Genomic DNA, 23,353 nt, shown 5'->3' on the forward strand with positions numbered 1-23,353 from the left:
CAGCAATTTAGATTACAGCTTCTCTTTTCATAAATCAGTGTAATTATGTGTGTGGTAGACAGTGACAGTGTTTGGCGTGACTGGCTATGTTTCTTACCGACTGCCACGTCAGTCAGCTGGAGGTGTGCTGCTGAGATACAGAAATGGTCACCGAACAGAGGGAAAACCAGCAGCCACTTTTTCTTGTCAGCATACAAGAGTTGTCCTAAGAGTGTATATACATATATATATATATATATATATATATATATATATACAGCATAGATGAAGCCTATCAATGTTTGTAACTGACAGTGAAGCTCCTCTCTTCCACTAATGCATAAGATTTTATGTTTGCAGCTGAAACAAGTTCAGGCAGACTGACATATCAATGGTAACTGTCCCAAAAAGAAAGCAGAGGGGAGGATGATGAGTAACAGGAAGTGGAGCCAGTGCCTGCCCATCCATGACAGGAATCAAGGGGGATTGACAGGAAAAGAGTCAGAAGCAGTTCAGAGTGAGGTGTTACACTGTGTGTGTGTGTTGGTTTGGAATAACTAGCAGAAATCTGGCTCATTAAAAGACTGCCTAGCCACCAGCTAGTGGTTGAAAGTCACATACAAATACTTTCTCACACATGCATGTACACACACGCACATACATGGCTATGAGTGGTGCCATCGATTGGATCATTGACTATTTCTATTGATATCTTTTGCAGCTCTGATATCTGCTGGTTGCTGCACCAACTCCTGTAGGAGTGTAAAGCTTTGGGACAGGTGAGTCACATGCATACACACACACACACACACACACATACACACACACACACACACACACTGTGGGGGGTGGAATGAGTCACGGACAACAAGACGCACGTACATACACTCATGTAATTATTTACTAATAGTCCCACATGTGTGTATGTATGCGCGTCTGTGTGTGATTAGTACAGCTCAGCCATGCAGACGCCAGTGCATGTGCATGTGTGACTCCTAACACACAGTGTGTGCATCCTGCACTATTATGTTTTGTTACTATTATGATAATGTAATCAGCCCATTTTGGAGTTTGATAAAAGTGTTAATATCGTGTTTTAATCAGCAAAGTTCTGTATTTAATTAAACAGTTGTTTCTGAAAGTGAGGTCATGTTTATTAAATGCAATAATAATCTGTCCCTTTGAAACCAGTTCCAAGCTGATGACTCAGGTTAAGGTATTTTAGCCAGTAGAATGTCAAACAGGACTTGTTAAAAGCTTACAGGTTTTTTCATCCAGATTTTCCACTGCTTTTACCTGTAGGAATTTGAATTGAAATTATGTGTAGCCTATCCTTTTGAGGTACAGTATTTGCATTTTCTATTTGAAATGATTATTTTATTTATTATTTATGGACATTAATGCTGAAAAGAGTTTAAATAATCCTTTATCTAACAGTATGCTACCTGATTTGTGGGAGATGTGGGAAATCTGCATGTAGCATGATGGAAAACCATGACTAATAAATTGACCTTTGTGTGTTCAAAATTGGTGGAGTGCTCCTTTGCTGTAATAAAAAATGAGTAGTGCAGATCTCAAGAATGGACTGCTTTGTAGTTTCATTGGTTCATCCTTTGGTGATCTCCTTAATTTTTTCCTAGTGCCACCATGAAGTTGACATTTTTGTTTTTTAGTGACATGTATCAACAACTGAAATGAGTCTCTCACTTAACTACACACATTCATGTTCCCTTCAGGATGAATTGTAACAACTTTGATGAGCTACTGACTTTTCATCTAGTGCCATCATCAGTCAAATTTCAATTTGTCCAATACTTTTATTTATGATTAATTTCTGCAAAAGTAATGACTTCCCCATCAGCCTTAACTGTGCTTTGTGTTTAGTACTAATAAGCAAATGTTAGCATGCTAACACTATATTTAATTACATTAAACATCAGCAAGATTGTTACTGTGAGCATGTTTGCATGCTGATGTTAGCATTTAGCTCAGTGCACCAATGTGCCAAGTGCAGCTTCATAAAGCTGCTAGCATGGCTGGCTGTAGGAGAACACAGAATATGTAAAATATATTTTCTATAAAATGTACCTCTCTACATGTTGGTCTAAATGCTGTCTTAAAGCTATTTCCACAATGACATGAATATAATTCTGGTGAAGTGATGCAGACAGGAATATTGACTCTAAAAACTAATTAGAAACAGCCTTAAAAAATTAAATGTGTGTAATTTATGTGCATTAGTATTAGAATATAAACTCATCCTAAGGTTTTTAACTCCTCCAAATTCCCCAGATACAATACTGAGATTATGGCCTCAGTGGTTACTATGGACACATGGAGCAATTTTTGGGGCAAGATGGGGCACACCTGGTGAAGGTAGCTTGCAGTAAAATTTGGATGTATTATAGGAACGATAACGGGCCCAAAGGTGGCTATTCACTCTAATTATGCATAAGCATAAGCCAATTTTCTTTTTGAATTTCCAGGTTTAGTTCTGTACTGTGCAGCCCACTGAATAGCACAGGTGTGTTTTTCTTGCCCACCCACAATTCCTGCTTGGCCCATATACTTTACATTGAGACAGACATCTCTTTTATAATGGTGGTGTATGGGGAAATGCTTGTAAGGCCGCAGGGGATTTTTCACTGCAATGCTCAAAAGTAGCCACTGGGAAAAATTGGCAGCAAGGCTGGAGCACCCTGGTAGCTGAATGGTTGCTGCGCATGCCACTTAAGCACAATGTCCCTGGTTTGATTCCAGCCAGGGTGCTGTGTTGCACGTCATACCCAGTGATGTATCCAGGACATAGTGACTGGGGTGGCCAAGATGGGACAGAGCTAGTGTGGAGTGGCCATGGCGTAGCGCACCTTAATGAAGGGCAGGTGATCAAAATGTGTAAATACAGATGTTCAGTACATCACATTGCTTACCAATGCACAGATAGATAGTCTCTGGGAAGCAGTGGTTATTTATACTTATTTATACACTCATAACACAGAGACAGCACAGTGTGTAATGCGTAGAGAAGAACTTCAAAGACAATTCTTGTTTTGCAGTTTTTATTTATTATCTATTTTTTACAACCTAACTGTGTGGAAAGGAGAAATGGAACAACAGGTTATGGAGAGTCCCTTGAGAGCACTTTGCTTGTGTCAGTAGCTCAGATTCATCTCTGGGGAACACCCCCAACTCTTGAAATGTTGTCCAAATAAGGAAATGTTTGTAAAGTAGCAGGTGGATGTGGCCCCCCTAGTTGAGACCTGCTGATTGACGTAACAGCGGAACAGAGGAGAGAGACTGAGATAGCAATGTAACCGACCTGCACGCTGGTATTACCTTTTTTTTTTCTTCCCAAAAACAAATAATTTTTAAAATATTTGTATGAAATAAATGTTCGTAAAAAACCCACTATTTGTGCTTTGCCGAATAACGTTTTTGTATTCGGGCACACCCCTACAGATAACGTTATCTACATGACACAGTGAAATGCTATTAAACTAAACTGAACAAACTTACTGTGGTGGGTGTAGATAAACTAAACATTTCACAGGCTTTGTTGTCTCAAAATGGCTGTTAATGCTATCTATTAACACACATTAGTCTGTGAATTACATATGCTAATCGCTAATGCTAATCACTAGCACAAAACGCTAATGCTTCCAGCGTATACACACATCCTGGCCCCACATGTACATTCAAATTCACATTGTGTGCAACCCCAAACCAACGTCCACAACACTTACTGGAGTTTACTCTATTTTGTCACCATAACAGTCTCATTAAACTTATTTTACCGAAACATATTTAAAACGGTTGTCAGCTATTATTCATATCATTAGCCATGTTTCCATTAGATTCACAAGAGAATTTTAAGCTGTTGCAAATAATCTAAGCTATGCAACGGATAGTTTCATCAGAAGATGGCGGTATAGGCTTAAATAATCCGCCAGTAATCAGCGTAGAAGTAGTGGTTGCCAACTGGAAACAAAACAAATTCTTATATTGCCTTGATGAGAGAAAAATGGAGAGCAGGAATTTGTTTCAATTGGGCAAGTAATTGTTCTTTCATGTCAGCTAGTATTGGCTATGCTTCATGCTATCTGGAGATGCCGGAAGATGCTAAGAGCGGAAACAGCTGATCAGTCATGCGAGTTAAATGTTCGCTATGTCATTATTTATTCAACAAATGCATTTCCATTACCTATTTTGTGCATAAACTCTTTTGACATTTCCACAATCCACCTCAAGCAAGCATAAAAATTTTCTTGCAAAATTGAGGAAGTTTTTTTGAATTTTGGTGTTTCCATAAAGCTTTTTTAATGCGATACTTCAAAATGCACATAAAAAATGGATTAATGGAAACCGTTAGCTCAGCTTATGGTCACTGTGACCAGAGTCCTGAGTCCTGATGGCCAGCATGTACTTCCAATTTTGAGACCTGCTTTTTTCTGAGTCATGGTCAAAAGTCTGCTGCCTAGAGATCAGCTCTAACTGCCTCAGTCATACCATTACTATAGTATACAGAAAGAAATGGTAAACTGTCCCTATATCAGCTGATCATCTGTCATCATTGATTGTGTTTGTCCTGCCTTATTGTGTTGATGAACTTGACCAAAAACCTATCAGATGTGTGGTGTCCATTTGGATGGCCAGTGAAATTTCAGGGGGGGGGGGGCTGTGGTCACCCCAGGCCACCCCCTAGAATCACCATTGGTCATACCTATCTCTCCCCTTGTTTCCTGTCTGCCACTGGCAAAAATGCCCAAAAAATAATCTATAAATAAAAACTTGGCAGCAAGGCTGAGTGGCAGCGCCATATCCAGCTGTCTTAATACATCCATGGCAGTAAAGGACAAGACTCTTCGCATATGTGTGTCTTTATGAGAGGTCACCCTGGTGTGACCCCTGCTTTAATGCATTGGCCGCAGGGTGAGTGATGGTGCTGAGTTAATATTTAATGATAAAGCAGTACTTAATGGGTGAATAAATCAGTCTCCAACTTTACCTGGAGAGGGCAGATCCCTGCATGCTGCTGAGCACAGGATCTGCATACACACATATAAAAACACATATACATACATATATACATGCATAAACACATGCAGTAATTGCACTGTTTCCCTCTTGTCTTCCAGCTTTGATGCCTCCTGACCATGACATGCCTCTTGATCAGATGCTGCTGCAACAACACACACCCTAAAGAGAGATAAGGAAGGTTATTAGCAGATGGGTGGATGGAAGAACAAGTGGATCGATGCATAACTCGGTGGATAAATGATCATGAAATTCAAAATCAAGCAATGAAGGGCGAGGGAGCAGATGAGTGAAACAAGGCAACAAAGTGGCATAACACTGGAAACACTTGAACACTCTCTTTGCCCTGTCTGCTGCTGCTGCTATGCATTTCCTGTGGACTGCCAGAAAAGACTGAATGTCATTGTTCTAATGGACAGAGGCTCATTCCTGCATTGCCAAAATGAAGAGAGGGAAAAATATTAAGACAGCTGAGAATCTTTGTGTTGCCAACAAAATAGTCCTACCTCTTTGGAAAGACAGTGACCTTCTGGAAGAGAGATGCTGTATATGGAAGAGTAAGACTGGAGGTTACAGCCCCTTCTCTGCAAAATCACAATGCCAGTGATCATTTTAAAACTTAATACTCAACATATGATAATAGTAACTGCTTTTACAAAGTCATTGTGGACCTGAAATAAAGCACAAAAGCTGTTACTTAGTCATTTTAACTTTAAAGGAAACGTTTCATTAGATATACAAAAGAATAGTTTCAGTTTAATACAACTTGAGTCTTATTTTCATAGTTTTGGCCAGCATTCTTAGCAGTTATAATATTACTGTACTCACCAAAGTAATTGCTGAGATATGGGACATTGCCACAACAAAGTCCATCTATGTGGTTTGGAGTTTAGTGTCACTCCCACGTGTTCCTGTTCTTGCATTCATCTAAAGCTGCAACTATTAGTCGCATAGTTGATCAACTGAAAATTATTCAGCAAAAATGTGGCATCACCATCACTCATTTTGAGTATTGATTTAATAAAATGCCAAAATTCCTTGTCCCAACTTTTTCCTGGTTTCCTCAGTCCTCCTATTGCTGCAAACTGAATATCAGTGGATTTCAAACTGTTGCGACTGTCCAACAAAGCTAGACATTTGAGGATGTCACCTTGGGTTTTGGGAAATTGGATGGGATATTTGTCACCATTTTCTGACATTTTACAGATCCAATGATTACTTTAGAAAATAATTGACAGATTAATCAATAATAAAAATTATTTGTTGCAGCCTCAGACTTATTACTGTTTAAAAAAATCTAAATTCTGCCTTACGTAATTTGGCTGGTTTGCTTAAACCCCAACAAGGGGAGTATAGTGTTATGGATAAGAATGCTGGCCAAAACTACATAATAAAGTAATTATCCTTTTAAGACCCTGTCTGGCAAACAATTTTCTTCTTTCAGCATACAATCAGTTTGAAATTACAATTGCACAGTTAATATAAATTGCTCAAATTTGACACAGCAGTTACCAGCACAGCTAGCATTTACCTCCTGTCTGAAGAAAATAAGCTAACAGAGAAGCAAACAAGTTCCAGTTGCCATATTTGGAAGTATGTGTAGCTTCTGTGTGAATTTTTGTTCCAGTGTAGTTATGAGGCATTTAGCCAGGATGCTGTAATTTAAAGGGTTGCAGAGAGAACAAATAGAGGGGGGATATAAATATGTTCATGTTCAGAGGAGAAGAAAAGGTTTGCTAATTTTCTGCTCCTCGTTCAGCTTTTGTGTCAAGGTCTATTCCTATACCGACAGTGTTATAGTATTCTAAACCTTGTGTCAGCGTTTAGTCATATATATGGTGCCTGTGTGTGTGCTTGTCATTTTCCACACTCCCAGGTACAGTATCTGGTCACGGACAACATGCCTTCAGCATGTTATTACAGCATGTTAAAGAGATGAAGAGTTGACACAGAGAGACTAGGAAAGGACGTGGGTTGTACAGTGGATATTAACTTTCAACACTATTTTCAATTTTTTCAATATTTTTAACAACTCAAGGTTTGAAATCACTTAATCATATTTTCTTTTATGAGTCTATAGTGGGAAAGAGTTCTGATAATATATTAAATATGGAGAGCTAACCTTAGATTAGGGCTCAACAGTTTCAGTAAAACATCTATTTGCCACTTTTTGCAATTGAATTTGAAATTATTTTTTATTATTACAGGCCTATATTTGTGGTTTTCATAGTTTTACACAATATATTATCTTGTTTCCACATTAATTGATTCAGATAAAATGATAGAGTTACTATCAAGTTCCTCCCATCATGTTTATCTGACTTGCCGTAAGTCAGATAAAAGTCAACTTCTGAGTACACTTGGCTAATGCCCTAAAGAAAAACTGAACAGTAGGCTATAGCTCACATTTATCAGTATATTACATTGGTGGTGTACTTTCCCTTTTAATACAATTCCACTTCAAGAGTAGCATTATATTTATATAAATTGTTACTTCTGGCAATATTTTGATATTGACCCCTTACGAAAATGTTCACAGCTCTGCACTGTAGCTGCTTAAGCTAACATTAGCTTCACAGACTTACAGGATGAGCTACCTCACACTTACCCTGGAGGTCTCGTTCTGAGCTTTTAAAGTGACAAGCTTAAAACAAAATGATATGCATAAAAGTTTGAAGGGAGACTCTGACAACTCTGTCCACCAGCTGTCATTTACTCTTGTTTACTGTAGAGCTACCAGTTAGCAAGTCTAAAATTGACATCAGGCCATCACCAACAGTAGAAAAAGACTCACCACTCTGTTGATCTTTTATGAGCAGCAAAAAGACACAGAACAACCATAACCATTTTTCACACAATAAAGGAGAGGTGTTTCTTCTTCCACAAAACCCATTTGGCCAAGTAAAATTCAACATTTAATGGAATGCATCTCTTTTGTTTGGCAGGTTTAAAAAAATTTCATTAAAGGGGACCTATTATACTTTTCCTTATTTTCAATCATATATATAATATTACAATGTCAGATGTTCATATTGAACATGGTCAAAGAGTCAAACAATGAGGTTAATATATGTAGAAGTAATCCCTGTGAGCAAAAAGCACCGGCCTCAGACTACTCTGAACACTCGGTTTCCAACGTTTTTTTTATACTCTCAGCCCAAGCCAATGTCGGCTCTTGACGGATTTCTTTATGTGGTCTCTGATCTGCTCCATGCACAGAGCGCAAGTTCACTGCTCCACTCTGCTAACATTATGGCATTTTGCCATTACTGTGGGGGTAGTCACGCTGAGCCATGACTCGAGTCAAGCTGGCATACTGTGAGTGTGCCAGCTCGACAGCAAGGCGAAGTTTACCTGTTGGAGGTGTGCTGGTCGTCTGCAGCGCTTCATCATCACTGTAGCTGTTTCTGCTTGTACTATTCCTCACTGCATTATTTCTAACTGCTCAACAAAGAGCTCCAAATACCTCCATATGTTGTTGTGTTGCTCTGCTAATTCAGTGAGGAACATGTTTCATTTCCTGTAAATTCTTCACAATAAAAATTATTCCCATTATTTAGTCATTTAATAGCTTTTAATTTCAAGCAGTAAAGCAGGAAATGTTGGGTTTGCATCCAGAAAACTAGCCAATCAGAACAGAGTGGGCTCATGTCGAGGGGGACCTTAAAGAGACAGGAGCTAAGACTGCTTGTTAGAGACAGAGGCTGAACTGAGGGGCTGCATAAAAGGCCAGTATAAGATAAATAAGGAGTTTTTTGAATCATGAATCATGCAAAGCTACTCTAGTGGAGTCCCAGAGTAAAAATATACAGCTGGAAATTAGCATAATAGATCCCCTTTAATTAGCTGCAGCTGAGTGAATGTACCAACAACAGTTATCATTATAGCCGATGAATGGCTTCATGTGGAAAATTATAGTAAATAAAATAAATATAAACTGATCTTGTTCGAATCCCAATTTCAATATAAAAACTATTCATTTTCAACTTCTGGTATCCCACTGGCTCTAAGGTTTCTAAGTCATAGAAGCATCTTTTGAGTTGATGACAGAACTAAAGCCCTACTTTTATTGGATGGGAGTATGTGGAGACCTTGGATTTAATGAATAAATGTTCTCACATACACACACCCTCCAAATTCTGTGCTTTGTGCATTGCTTTCACAGAGGAAAAGGAACTCACTGAGAGCACAAATGAAACAAATCCAAGGTCAACAGTTAAAAAATGACTTCCTGACTTAGCAAAGCAGAACTTGAGGTTTGTGTCAGAAATGTGTTCAAAGCCTTCCATCAGAGATCCACTGCTGCCTGTGTGTTTCATGACAGGAAGCTCAGTTTCAGCAGGATTAGTGTGAGGGGATGCCTGTCTCCACCAGGATATGGGGGTTATTTATGCCAGTGTTAGCGGGATCTTTACTACCATGTGGAGAAATAATCAAGATTTGTTGTCCAAATAAAACTGGATGATTTGATGTGTTGGAATGCATACACACAGTGACTCACAACATACACACATATACGTTTATCCCCAACCCATAATGTATAACCTCTTTACCTTGTGAGGGTTTTTTTTAGATTTGATGACAGATACAACAAGACAGGAATTATAATATATTATCAAAGACCTTTATGTTTTTAAAAAGTCAAGAGTAGTATATCTGCTTAGTTTTATAAATATATAACTACAGTTATTATTTTTGACTTCTTGGTATTATATAACTAATTATTATATCCAGAGACGTATGCAGAAACTAATAAAGTGTCTTTATGTAAAAACGACTCCTCTGCTGAAAGTGTCTTTATGCATTTATTGGCTACACACACAGGAATATACACTGTAGATTGTATGTTGATGTAGGAAATCATTCTATAAGTAATAGTTCAACATTTTGGGAACTATGCTTAGTTGGTTTCTGTTCAGTGAACAACAGTAAACAACAGTTTATCCATACAGTCACTACGACGACTGGGAAAACCAGACTCTGGGAAGCTATACACAGTCACTGCACCTGGCTTTTGTTCAAGGAAACCACAAACTGTTGCTTTTACATTTCTGTTGATCTGAGCTCTGGCTAGAGAAAACTGTGAAAAAGGCTGTAGCCACTCTACATACCACTCTTAAGGGGGAATCCTACAACAACCAGAATGCACTGCATGCGTCTTGGCCAATGAGCTCCCAGTGAGCTACGCACAATGTGTTTACAACCAGCCAGTTAGCAAAGACAAAGTGTTATATATTTTTACTGAGGTTTATTTAAAAAACATTTTTCCTCTTGGAGTCTGGATATATCATACTGGTGTTTCTAACCCTAACCACTGTTTCTTTTACTTATTTTGGACAACGATGAGCTGGACCAGATTGTGCTTAAAGCTGGATGCAGCTGCAGGTTACAGGTAACACAGTCGTTGATGTGCTATTTTGTGTTCAGAGTTATTCAGGAAACAAAGTCAGGTTTACCAAAGCACTGCAAAGTTTGTTGCAGTGCAGAGTTTTCAGTCTGTCTCCATCCTCACCAGTCGATGGTGAAGCCACCTATCCAGTATTACAAATCAACTGGTTTTCCTTTTAACTGGTTACCTTTGTTTGTTTGTTTGTCATGGTGATGGTGGATATTCCAACCATGGAGAGGAAACGTAGCTGACCTCACAAATGCCTGATTATGATTCTGTATCACTCATAGTTTTGTAGACTAGGCTAACCTTCTGATTAATTTAGCTTATTGATGGTTTATGGACTTCAGTGAAACTGTGGGATCAGAAATATTCTGTTGCTTTGCAGCCCTGTGCTTCATTTGCTCACAGCACTGTGTATCATGTCATGAGGTTACTTAGGTTACATGCAAAAATCATAATATCATCCACACCAGGATAAGACTTATAACCAGGATATAGGTATTATGTGCACAGGTGCATCATTGACTCCAGTCATGTAGCCTAGTAGTCTGTAGGTTCAATCAAAGCCAATAATGAGTAACAATTGTCTCTACACTATGAAGTTAAAATAAGGATATCCCTATACACGGGATCAAGATCAGAAAGAAAGATTCACACTGTCATCCTCTATGAATATTATAGAACATACTTCAGAACATTATATTTTTGTAATGTATAGCTATTCAGGTATAAAACATATCTAAACTGTGATATGATAAAAGTATTGTAATTGTCCTAAAATATTAGAAGTGAGTAATTTGTGAGTATCTGGGCCCAGTATTGGTTGGTATTGGCACAAAATATCACCCATTTGTACCTCCAGTTAAATAATGCTAAGAACAAAGTTTCCAGAATCAATTCTGGTATCAACATGATGGCATAACAGCTCTTTATCAACACCTGATCAATTCAGGACCCAACTGCTGCCATTTATGTGCTAGTTTATGATGCTGACTCTCGCTACTCTGTGGCAATGTAGGAGTTAGCTTGTGGAGCACACACTGCTCCCCCATCAATAACATCAATTGAAGTGTGTGTGTACAGTAAGCAGATCAGGTATTCTTTATTTATTCATTCAATTATAGCAGTAGTATATGTGTATCTCTCTGTATGTGTGTGTGTTCTCTGTACAGTGAACAGATTGATTTCTGGCTGGAAGGCTGCCAGAGGAAATGGTCCCCTATTATTTATTAGCTGCGATGGTGAGGGATCAAACAAATTTAAATATGAGCAATTCATGCAGCGCTCAGCCGCGCACACACACACACACACACACACACACACACACGCACGCACGCACGCACGCACGCACGCACGCACACACACACACACAAGCAGCATAATATAGCAAACCTGCTCTCCTATTTACCCATCACTCCCTCTTTCTTTATTTCTCTCTCACTCTCACTCACTCACTCACTCACACACACACATAGTAGAAGCAGTGACTTTCTTATTAAGGTGTGTCACTGTTAGCAATACAGAATATACAAGCTCTCACTTTCTGTCTCTCTCTCTCTCTCACACACACACACACAGTGTACAGCACACAACACTTGTAGCTTCACTCTGCAATGCAGCAGTGTTGGGCTCCTGGTTCTTCTGTCAGTATGCCAGTATACCAGTCTATCCCAGTTCTGTTGTGACTTGTGTATGTGTGACTCACCCTGTCTGCTAAACTGTCTGTCTCTGTCCCAGGCTCCCAACTCCCACACATCTCATCATTCCTTATAGCCTGTAATTTAAAAGATCTCCCTGTGTTATCTTAGTCACTGAGTGAGTTTAGAGGAAGGGTAGGAGAGTGGCTCGGTTCAAACTGGGACAGGAAACCTGCAAACCTCCCAAGTTTAAGCTTTTAGTGAAAGACTGATGGAAAAACCACCTACAACTCATTCAGCCTCGTGAGAAAAAAGAAAGACACCAGCAGGGGAGAGAGAAGAGCAGCAACATCCTCTTCACGGGCAAGCAAGGGAATTTTCTGGTAAATTTTCTATATAAAGGAATGAAAAGTCCTGAACACAAATCACTTCTGTCTTAATAAAGTCATTGATATCTCACTAGGGAACAACATATTTAGATTGTGGTCTACTAAATGAGAGAGAGCCAAAAGAGGCTGATGACTAATGAGGACCTGAGATTTTTCACATCAACAAGAGATTTATGGATGTCAGTGTTAATTATCTAGGAAATGTTCACCAGCGATATTGACAAACTGTAATGGAGATCACAAATCATCTTGGCAGTTGTCGTTTTGTCTGTTCTGTTATTATGCAAAAGTATCACACTTACCATCACACAATATATAAAATGATCTTAGTTTGTTTTAGAGGGGGTTTCAAATGTTACATCTTGTGAAGATGAGAATTCTACCCATGGAAATCATAACTGTAATCATTTATTTTTTATTTTACTTTTGTGGGGTTTTTCACAGCACCGTGGCAACCGCCGTCTCATCCAGAGGGATGACAGCAACTGCTCTGAACCATAACTAAGTTATTCTTACACACATGTAATTCACATTCAACATTACAACCTGTCAAGAACTGCAGCAATTCTGTTCTGCTTTGTTGTTCTGCTTTGCAATGCTAACCTGAATCTTGCCAGCATCAGAGCTCTCAAACACTCACTACTGCACCACCGTATGAGGAACACAATAAACTAAACATTCTATTATATGGAAATATGGTGCATGCATAAAAAACCCCAAAAACTTAGATTTATGTAGCACCTTTCACCCAAGGACACTTTACACAGTGAGGCAGACAAAACAAATAGAACAAGAACAGAAAATAATAATAGCAATGATTGCTGTGGATGACAGAGTTGACCTTGGTGAACAGGTGGGTTTAATGTTAATATAACACTTACAAACACCATATATAACATGATATTGCAATAAAATTCGATATTTCCACTGTCACATGAAAAAAATCATTCAGTATTTCAAGGTTTCCGAAGGGTCTTGATGGAGTTACATAAGCTCAAACTGCAAAGACCTGTAGTACAAATATGAGAGGTTTCTTGTATCCAAAATCATTGCAGCACTATATACATTATGATATAATAAAATATGGCATGCCAACTGCCCAACTTACATTTGAATCTAGTTTACAAGTATGTAAGCCACTGATTTGCTTGGCCCTCCCACTGCAAGCCCTGAGGCTGAGGGCCTATTTTGGGTTTTGGCATGCAGATCTGGAGAAGTGGGCAGTTTGATGTCATTTATACTGCTCTCTTTCTTTCTCTCTTTGTTCTGAATGGGCAGTCACAAGTGAGCAATGGGCAGTGACGCAGAGAGTAAAGCTAAATGTAGGCATATATCCTGCGCACATTAGTCCCTCACATCACTGGAACATGCACACACACACACACACACACACATATATACACTCGTCTCTGCCTCATTGACCCTGCTTGTTCTTACAAAATTGTCTGCTGAGCCGTGAACAACTACTGGCTAACATGACCCTGTCACGATGGAAACAGACCTAAACTCTCATCCCGTGCCATAATGTGATTATCAGTGTTTCCACTAGTTTAGTCTCAGTCACTGGGCTCCACTAATCCTGGATTGTGAAAACTCATTTTCCCAGATGCCACTGCTCCTAAAACTCAAATAATTTGCGAGAAAACAGTTCTGACTTGGAGAAACGGTGTGCATCTTTTCTCAGGCGGATGTGTCTTCAGAAAAAAAGATACAGATTCAATCACATTTTATATCCTGAATGTCAAATGATGGGATGCAAAATAGTGACATCATCTTGCATTATGCCATGTGAGATATGCCGTGCTTCTGTCCCTCGTCATGTCTTCAGAGGGAGCAGCAAGTTATGGTGCAGGACAGCTTCTCAGCTTAGGGGAGTGTGCATTTTAGTGTGTTTTACTGTGATTGTGTGTGTGTGTGTGTGTGTGTGTGTGTGTGGGTGGTTGTGTAGGCGTGTGAGAGACAGCAGCTTGTCAGTTTGCATCAGAAACGTACGTTGACAAGCTGCAGTCTCTGCTACCACAAGAAATTCTAATTTGATATGTTTCAAAGAAGATTAATTGTTAATTCCAAGAGAAACATATTAATTATACCTGCATGAAGTGGGCATTGCATTAATACTAATGTTTAAAATACAAATTTAAAAAACTATTTCAATAGCTGCCGGGGTGCAAATGGTTACATAACCCACAGTTATTTGGGCAGATGCTGAGATTCACGGTTTTCTGAACTCATCTTGTCGTGGAAATTGCCTGCAAACCCCAACACTCACGAAATAATACACAAAACACTGATGTAGTTGATTAATGTATGGTGACAATATATGGAGGCATTACCTTACAACACAGAGGTCAGGAGGAATTGTCTTCCAGAAGGGAGGAGTACAGTAGTTTTTTTTAAATAGTACTTTTTCACTAGCAAGGACCACACCATCAACAAATCGTGTTTGGATGATTTATTAAGGAAAACAATAGATATGCATAGTTCCTCCGATTGCTGACTGCGTTTTGGGGAAGCCCAGGCAACAGCGGACCCCCTAAGGACCCTATGAAGGAGTGGAAGAATCAGGAAGAAACAGGAAGAGAAAAATAGGGTTACTGGGGGGGGGGGGGGGGGGGTGCAGAATACGAGAGCGGAAGAAGAGGAGAGGGTTAGGTGGTATTTATAGGAATGCTGGGAGTGGCGTGGTTGAGGTGTGGTCCTGTTCTTGAAACTCTGCTCAATAGCTTCGAATCACACCACCTGTTCAACAAGCATAAACATGTATAAAAGTGATATTTCCACATCTGTCGTCAGTATATTTTACACAACCACAGCGCACTGGTTTAGCTGATAACACGGAAGCTATCTGTATGTAGCCTAACTGTTTATCTCAGTTCGCCATGTATCTTAAAATTTGGCAAATTCTTGTAAATTTAGCTGCTGGCTGAGACAAACCAGCCCCTCCTCTCTACCAGCGGTACCTGCAGGCAGTGAATCACATCAGCAGCAGAGGGAGGAGGACAGAGGACAGGAGGGAAGACTGCCTACACAGAATGTGCAGCTGTGCACACGCCCCTTGAACTGGGTTGTGGTGAGATGGGTTGAAACTGTATGTTGTGTGTGGATTATGTGTGTAGATTATTTTTCACAGACGATCTGACCACTTGAGTAACGTCAGACAAACATACAAAACTTATGGATCTGCGTGTATGACGATTATTCATAATAAAGGTTGAGGACCATGCAGATTATGGGAGTTTCCCGGAAGAAACAAAAAAAAAGGGGTTCACAGCAGGAAAGAGGGTGAAAATACGGGAGAAACCCGGGGAAAACAGGCATGTTGGCAGGTCTGTATTTCTTTTTCTTAGGAACTATTTCATCCATTTTCAGTGGCAAACTGAGTGGAACAGAGGGCTTGAGCGAGCGCAGTGACGAGTAGCGCATGTCAGGCAGGGTCGTTGGTGCATAATCACCTCTGCCTCTGGGCTGGGTAGCCAGGTACCATGACACATATCCCAAACAGAAACTGAGAAACACCCATTTGATTTGTGAAATGAAATTGGGAGATTAACGGGAGAAATTACCAATTGGGAGCACAGTGGGAGAAAGGGTTAAAAATAGGGAGACTCCTGCGAAAATCGTAAGTGTTGGCAAGGTGTGAGTGTTCAGCAGAACAAAGATGTCTTATAGGATTGGCTCCCCAGTGCTTATCTAAAGACAGCCAACCTATAGAAAACATCGGCATACAGAAGAATCTTTATTCTAACAAGGGTCATAGTTCAACACAGATATTTCCTCCTATGAAAATACAGGAAATTGGATACACCAGACCTATAGCCCCTCAGTTATGAATCTCATGACCACACATGACCTTCGCCTGAGGCATATATGGTTCACATGTAAGAAAGGCATATGGTAATAAAGAAACAAATACACAGTGAATGATTAAATGATAACTCTAGTGTTTCACATTAGTTTACTTTCACATTCCCCTTTTTATAAATTTTCATGTTATTTTAATCCTTCAAAACTTTAAACGGGTTAGTTGATTATTTTCACACTTATCATTACTCAGAGTATAACTCTTAGTGCCCTATTTTAATAATCTAAATGCATGGCATGGCAAGCACATTGGCCCCTGCTGCTCCTGGATCATTTATTTTAATCATGTAAAAAATCATCAACACAGTTGTCAGGACTTGATCAGCTCTCCAAGGTGCTGATCCTGCTGCTGGCAGCAGCTAGAAGCTGTCCAGATTTATTTCCTTCTTTAGTTTAATCATTGTTTTCACCTCATTTATGTTCCTCACGTTCTCATGTATTGATACAGCAGGAAAGTCGATCTGTGTCTGATCCATTGTTGATATCTGTTTGCTGGGCCTTGACAGACACCCTCAACCTGACGGGTCTGTTTAAATACCTCCGTGTATTTCCACGATTTGGTCAAATTAGACAACTGCATCCATCATTACTGTGATTACCTAATTCTGATAAATATTATGACTAATCATTATAACATGTATTTTTTAAAATATGGGAATGTACACAATAATAATCTTTCACATTGTCATCCTTTTATTTGTAATCTTTTGCATGTTTGTATGCCGCTGCGTGTCCTTGTGTGTGTAACAAGTAGAGTGTACGCATGTTGTGCACCTGCCTATGTAGACGCATATTATGTTCATTGACCTCAGACCAGGTTTTTGTTGGTCAATTGCGCAATCACTTTCCGCTGCCTCAAGATAGCAATGCACCAACAATGCGCCTGGCCACACCTCATTTTAAGACCAACACACCCATGGGTGCTCAGAGAGGCGCAAGTGGATTTGCTATTTAAACAACGTGGGCGCTGGACGGGAAAATGACAACTGCGTCAGTCTTAAGGGTCCTTAGTTTTCAAAGAATAAGGAAACAAATACACAGATAGATTCTTCTCACATCCTCCTAACCTTTGGCTCATCCAAAGGCTGCTGCTCCATCGATGGCAAGCAAGTCAAAGGTTCCCATCACCTGGAGCCATGCTCACAAGGCTGCACTGTGGAAACTAACAGAAGAGTTATTTTGTGAAGACAAGAAGAGAAATGATGGGGTCCTTGTTGGTGGTATTCTCTCTCTGTCTACATGAACTGGTGTGATGGCAGCGCGAACAACATTTGTGGCAGCCTCTCCTAGTTACTAGACTATGCAGTGTCTTTGTCCATGTCTACGTCTACGTCTGTCATCGTGGGGAGTGCAAGGGAAATATATCTATGATCATTAGTTTCTTTTGGACGTTAGTAACATGCGCCACTGAGTAACTTTCATAGGGATAAACGGGGCCCCGCTTCTGATGCTGTATCCAGTTCTTTTTATACATCCATGGTCCCTCCGTGTCCTTCACGTCTATTTCCAAGATGGCTGCTGCGTCACAAACTCTCTCAAATTACAGCTGAACAGTACACTAAAATATGTTTCTGAAAGCATTTGAGGTGAGAAATAGGTAATGCACCAACAGAATCTTGATTCATATTTGATCAGCATTGTCTGGTTTGACGGTTTGATCTGAATTTTGTGAGTTGTCAGCTTTTCCCCCCAACTTTATTGAGAAAACAACACATACATTTGTTTTGGTCTGAGATGTTGGTGCTATAGTGCAACATCTAGTGGCTGAATGTTGTGTATTTCAACTTAAATGAAATTAGACCAGGGTTCCCCATTTGATAAGATTTTGTCTCAGCGTTCCCCATCTGGTAAGATTTTTGCTTTTAGACGTTTTATTACAGAAAGTGTATGAAACCCATGAACAAAATAGTCAAACATTCTGTCATTGTTACTTATGGATGGAATTATAGTGAAAATTAATTATTCCCCTTTTTGCTGGGGACCCCCTGGAACCACCTCAAGGACCCCACTTTGAGAACCACTGCACTAATCCATTCTTGCCTGTAGAACAATAAAGCGGACGTACAGTACTCACACTCACACACATGTAGCAGAGCACTACAGCCTCTTACATCATTAGCTGTCCATTGAGAGATTATTCCTGGTGAAGGCTAATCTTCATTCTAGTAGCTGGGAGCTATAATCAGCACCCCCTGACAATAGAGGGAAGCAACACTGAAGATTTATCATCAAGAAATGAGTCGAGCAATTACTGGCAACAGACACATGGGGACATGACAAAAAGTCACAACCACTCACACACATACAGTAGTGTATGTACACACACAAGAATTTCTCTCTCACCCAATAACCATATGAATGACCTCACTTTCACCTCCACCTCCATCCTTTTTTCTACACACACTGTCACTGGAGAGGGTGAACTCATGCATGTCTTTGGGGGAGGCCAAGTAATTTTCTCCTATAATTACATTTTTTAATCTTAAATTTCATCTAAATTTACTTGTTTGCTATGACATATGTTCAGTTATTTATGTTACCCTTTGATGTGGCTTGTTAACGCTCACGTGTTTTATCTTGTCACTTGTCAATAACATGACACAGCTTTTTTAATTACGGTCTTTTTTAATTTATGGTTACTCACGGTCTAATAAATTCTAAAACAACTGATAAAGTCTGGTTAGAAAATTCACTTGTGCAAAGATCTTTCTCTTGCTTCACTTTCTTGAAGCCAATATTTGTGTCTTGGAGACAGAATGAAGCAGACAAAACAAACAAAGACAAACAAGCTGATCTGCTTTGGTTCATGATTCTGACCTCATCCTCATCCTGATGGCAGGTTTCTGCACTTGCAGTGAAAAATGATTTTCAAGCAAAATCTGACAGATATAAGGTTTATTAAGATGGATACTTTGCACTCTTTTGTCTTGCATTATGAGCAATTAAAGGACTGTATATTAACTTACAGTGGTTTACCGTATGCATATGATGGTTTGTTGTTCTGTAATAAAATCCTCCTGCAGTTTTACTGTAAAAACCTTACCTTTTCAGATGGCTCTCAGGTGGTAGAGTTTTCAAAGTTAATATTTTTTTGATGTAGTTTAGTTTCAGAAGTCTTCAAAGACCAGAATTATGTAAATGCATTGGCGCTGTCACATTTTATACGAAATTTGAACTTTCAAATGTGGAAAAAAATTAAATCTTCAAACTTTAATGACCTTGTAGAATTCAAAATGTACAGTCAATGAGCGCAACAGAGCATTTGATTTGGTTTACCTTGTGGTCCAGCAGAGGGCGTCCAGCAAATGTTGTTTAAGATAAGGTCAAATGGAGGACACTAGCATGAGAGCAAAGACGCAATTTATAGATTTATATACAAGGATTTGCAGCCCATTGGTACTGTTTCATTGCATCACGCTATGTGGGTTGTGTTCAGATTAATGCAAACAAACTGCATATCATTTTGAATTTGTTCAAACTGGACTTTTGGAAAAAGGGACTGCCCTAAAATATATATCCCCAAAAAGCTTGACGCCTTAAAATCATGCTTAACCAATTGGTTTCAATTTCTACCTCTTCTAAATGTAATATTGCCAACAATTTCTTACCAAAGTTTAATATGGCTAAGGAATACAAAGGCTTCTGACTGTTGTCAATATGATAAATGTAATGTTTTATGTTTTAAATTCTTATATAAGTGTGATATCTGGACATTTTCGGGATGTTTTTCTAGATTTCAGTAAATCTAAAGTGGTCTAATGTCAATGATAGCAATTATTATAGGTAATGATCCAGCAAAGCCAAATTTAAGCACAATATTGACTGTAGATAGTGACTTCACTCTGATCACTGGGGATGGTCCACAGGAATTTGTTCAGCTTTCATGTGTTTGAACACAAGACAGTAATTGTTTGTAGAAACTGCAAGAGGAAGATCCATCTTGCACAACCACACATACCACATTTGACTGGGGACAAATATTTACAGAGTGTTGAAAGTCCCCTTTTAAGTTGTCCATAGTTTTTTTATTTGGTGAGAATATTACTTTTAACTATTACCAGTATCACCATTAATATTAACCATATGTCTGTCTGCTATTGGAGGTTCAGACAATGTAAAACCATCACTGTCACATTCATTGAGTTTAAAAATGTATGTGCTCATAGGATCAGATGAACACTGTTGTACTTTACTGAGGCAGTTACATCAGATTAAATGAAGACCCTAGCAGCTGACACAGGGTTACATCAGATTACATACGCTATGTGTGGAGGATCATGTCACATCACTGAGATCACAGAGAGGGTGAAACACATTGACCCTGAAACTTAATCCTGCTGAATGCAGCCTGACATGATGCAACACATGTACACACACTCAGAGAGGATCAACAAGACACTTCAGCACATACAATACAGGGCGACCGGACTAAACTATTGACATCAACTCTTCAGCTGGCTGTAAAACCCACCGAAAAAAGATTTCACAATAAATACAAGTCTATGCTACTGATGGAAAACAAATGAGACAAGGGGTCAGTTTTAAAGTTGTATATGAATAATAAAGGATAATGATACTGCAGCTACTGTACATATATTTCCATTTGTCAAAAGAAGATAAAATGGGCATTTCCTCTGTGTTGCTATTGGAGACACAGAGTGCGAACTACAGGGGGGCCAGGGGGAACTTGGCTCCTCTTAATAAGACATCAGCTCCCCTGAAAATGCCATCAAAGTGTGGCGGTAAAATATCATAAACTTAACTCACTTTAACTCAAAGATCATAAAAAAACAAACTTTCTTGGTCCAACTCAGTCTGCACATTGCTCTGTATTTTTCCAAATCACCATTACTCATTTCTCTGTTTTGTAGTAAGCATACAGACATGTCAAAAAGAAAACAAGGATGCTTACCAAAATGTCCCCCCAATAAAAGAAGTGAGCTCCCCTGAAAGCCATGGCATAGTTCACACCCTGAAGAGGCACAGTCAACTTCCATAGTGTGCTACTGACTGTCCACATCATACTGTAGCTCATGAATGTTCAATGCCCCTTTAAACCAGTCAACATTTGAGAGGAGCAGTTGTGTTGTTATGTTTGTATTTCACTTGGAGAGTGAAAGCTAACAAGATAGGCTAACTAGCTTACACCTTCTGAGTGAAAAGGCAAGCCTAGCTTTCCAATGTTAGCACTGATTCCAACATTTTGTTTATGTTATTTCAGCGCTCTGCCGAGTTCAGCCTGGAGGCTAGCTAATGTTAGCTGTCTCTAGTAGTAGTCATGACAAACCAAACATCAGGGATACATACAGCATATACTGATTTCTTAGCAACAATCAATTTTATTTTTAGTTTGACTTTAAAAGAACTAAGTATCACCAGGACAGGTGTTATGCAGTTCAGCCTGTGTTGTTATACTCCTAACATAGTAATGAAATTCACATTAAGCATTCCCTACCATAACTGACATAATATAGGATTGAGTATGAAGAATGATATTCAGTTTTCATTTTAATTGTTATACATACTGTAGGCCATACATACCATACATCTTATACAGTATTACATATCATTGGAATAAATTGTGAAAGCATTTGGGTTTGTGCACAACTGTGTAAGTGCAGGCAATGTACACACAATCAGACCAGACTATAGGACAGTATTATCCACACACACACACACAGTTATGTGAGTAGCTCTGTTTGTGAAAGGCTAAAGAAAGACGAGAGAATGGAAAAAGTGTCTCAGTAGCTTTATTGCGTTCTCATCCTTCAGTGTCAGCCAGGGCACCGCTGTCTTGCAATTCTCAGCTCTGGATCCTTCAGCAGCATACTTAAATCTGTGTGTAAATGAGTGTGTGTGTGTGTGTGTGTGTGTGTGTGTGTGTGTGTGTGTGTGTGTGTGTGGAGGATGGTGTTTAAGAAATCAGATCACAATCTATAATGCCACTCTGCAGTGTTGAGAGAAATGTGGAGAAAGTAAAACTGCAGAGGTCATGAAATAGATTTCATACCATGCTGCAAAGTCAGCCAGAGAAAAGAGAAGCAAACTGGTGGTAAACTGATCACCAGACACATGAACTAACATGTTAAAGCAACTTTACAAACCATTTGATGAGATGACCGTTGCTATAGAGGGTCCTGTTGTATCTCCAATTCAACAGAATGAACATTTGTTGTTGTCACTGCTTGTTTTACAGTTAGCACATACCATACCTGTCTCCTAGAAATAAAGTTTGCAAAACTGCAACAGCAAATATGTTTTGAAAGAAATGTCACCCGAATTACATTTTCTGTCAACATGATAAAACGTTAATTAACATATTTAGCAAGTCACAAAAATACTGAGAACAGCCAGAATGTATCAGTAAAATGTTCAGTAACGTATTTCATTTTTTTCTGTCAAAATATCTGCTCTTGCAGTACAATATCCACTTGTAGCAACAGCATTATTAAACTTTTTTATGGTTGTGTTTAGATGGCATCACTTCATTAAGGTTAGGGAGAGATCATGGTCTTGGTTTTATTCTCACTGAATTGTAGCACGAGAAGCAACGTGTTTATAGACATTGAGCCAAAAACACCACCTTTATCCACTAACCTTGACCAAGGTGCTTTTGTTGTCTAACCTAAACACACACAGGTCTCAGGATGTGAAACCTTTCTGTGGTTCTATTCTTGGTTTGCTCTTGTCCAGATTAGTGGATGAGTTGGTAAACGTGTTGCATTCTCCCCTTGGTTTGGTTTCTTTTCACACAGAAACAGTTTTAAGCAAACCGAAATGTATTCATAAAAGCCACATGAGAACATTATCTCCTCTCATTGGTCAGATGTGTTTGGGGCTCAAACGAGAATGTAAACACAGGAAGACGTACTTTGTTGTTAGTCCAGATCAAGCCCCCAGGAACAGCACCGGGCTTTGAGGCCAATTTGACATAACGGCCAAACTGTGTGATTACAACGTCATGTGACGCCATTGGGTCCATAGACTTACATTGTGAAAGAGACGTCCATATATCAGCGGATACATTTTTTTGAGCATCACAAATGACTCACTAACAGAAT

The 23,353-nt window shown here is 39.2% G+C and overlaps 1 protein-coding gene across 4 annotated transcripts in view; it reads left to right on the forward strand.

The window, feature by feature from the left end:
• Nucleotides 1-9,483, forward strand: part of ccdc85a (coiled-coil domain containing 85A) — a 44,535-nt gene extending 35,052 nt beyond the window's left edge. The window contains exons 3-5 of one of the 4 annotated variants that reach the window (XR_010931269.1): nt 340-501; nt 701-758; nt 5,115-5,139. Coding sequence is in view for 1 of the 4 variants with exons in the window: in XM_067609356.1 (XP_067465457.1) it covers nt 701-758; nt 5,115-5,130 (74 nt within the window). In the remaining 3 variants the exon portion in view is untranslated. Of the gene's footprint in view, nt 1-339; nt 502-700; nt 759-5,114 lie in introns of all 4 variants that reach the window. The other 3 variants (XR_010931270.1, XR_010931271.1, XM_067609356.1) reach the window with 3 other exon arrangements.
• The last annotated feature ends 13,870 nt before the right edge of the window (nt 9,484-23,353 follow it).

Source organism: Thunnus thynnus, chromosome 14 (genome assembly GCF_963924715.1).
Source record: "Thunnus thynnus chromosome 14, fThuThy2.1, whole genome shotgun sequence".
In the NCBI taxonomy this organism is placed as follows: domain Eukaryota; kingdom Metazoa; phylum Chordata; class Actinopteri; order Scombriformes; family Scombridae; genus Thunnus; species Thunnus thynnus.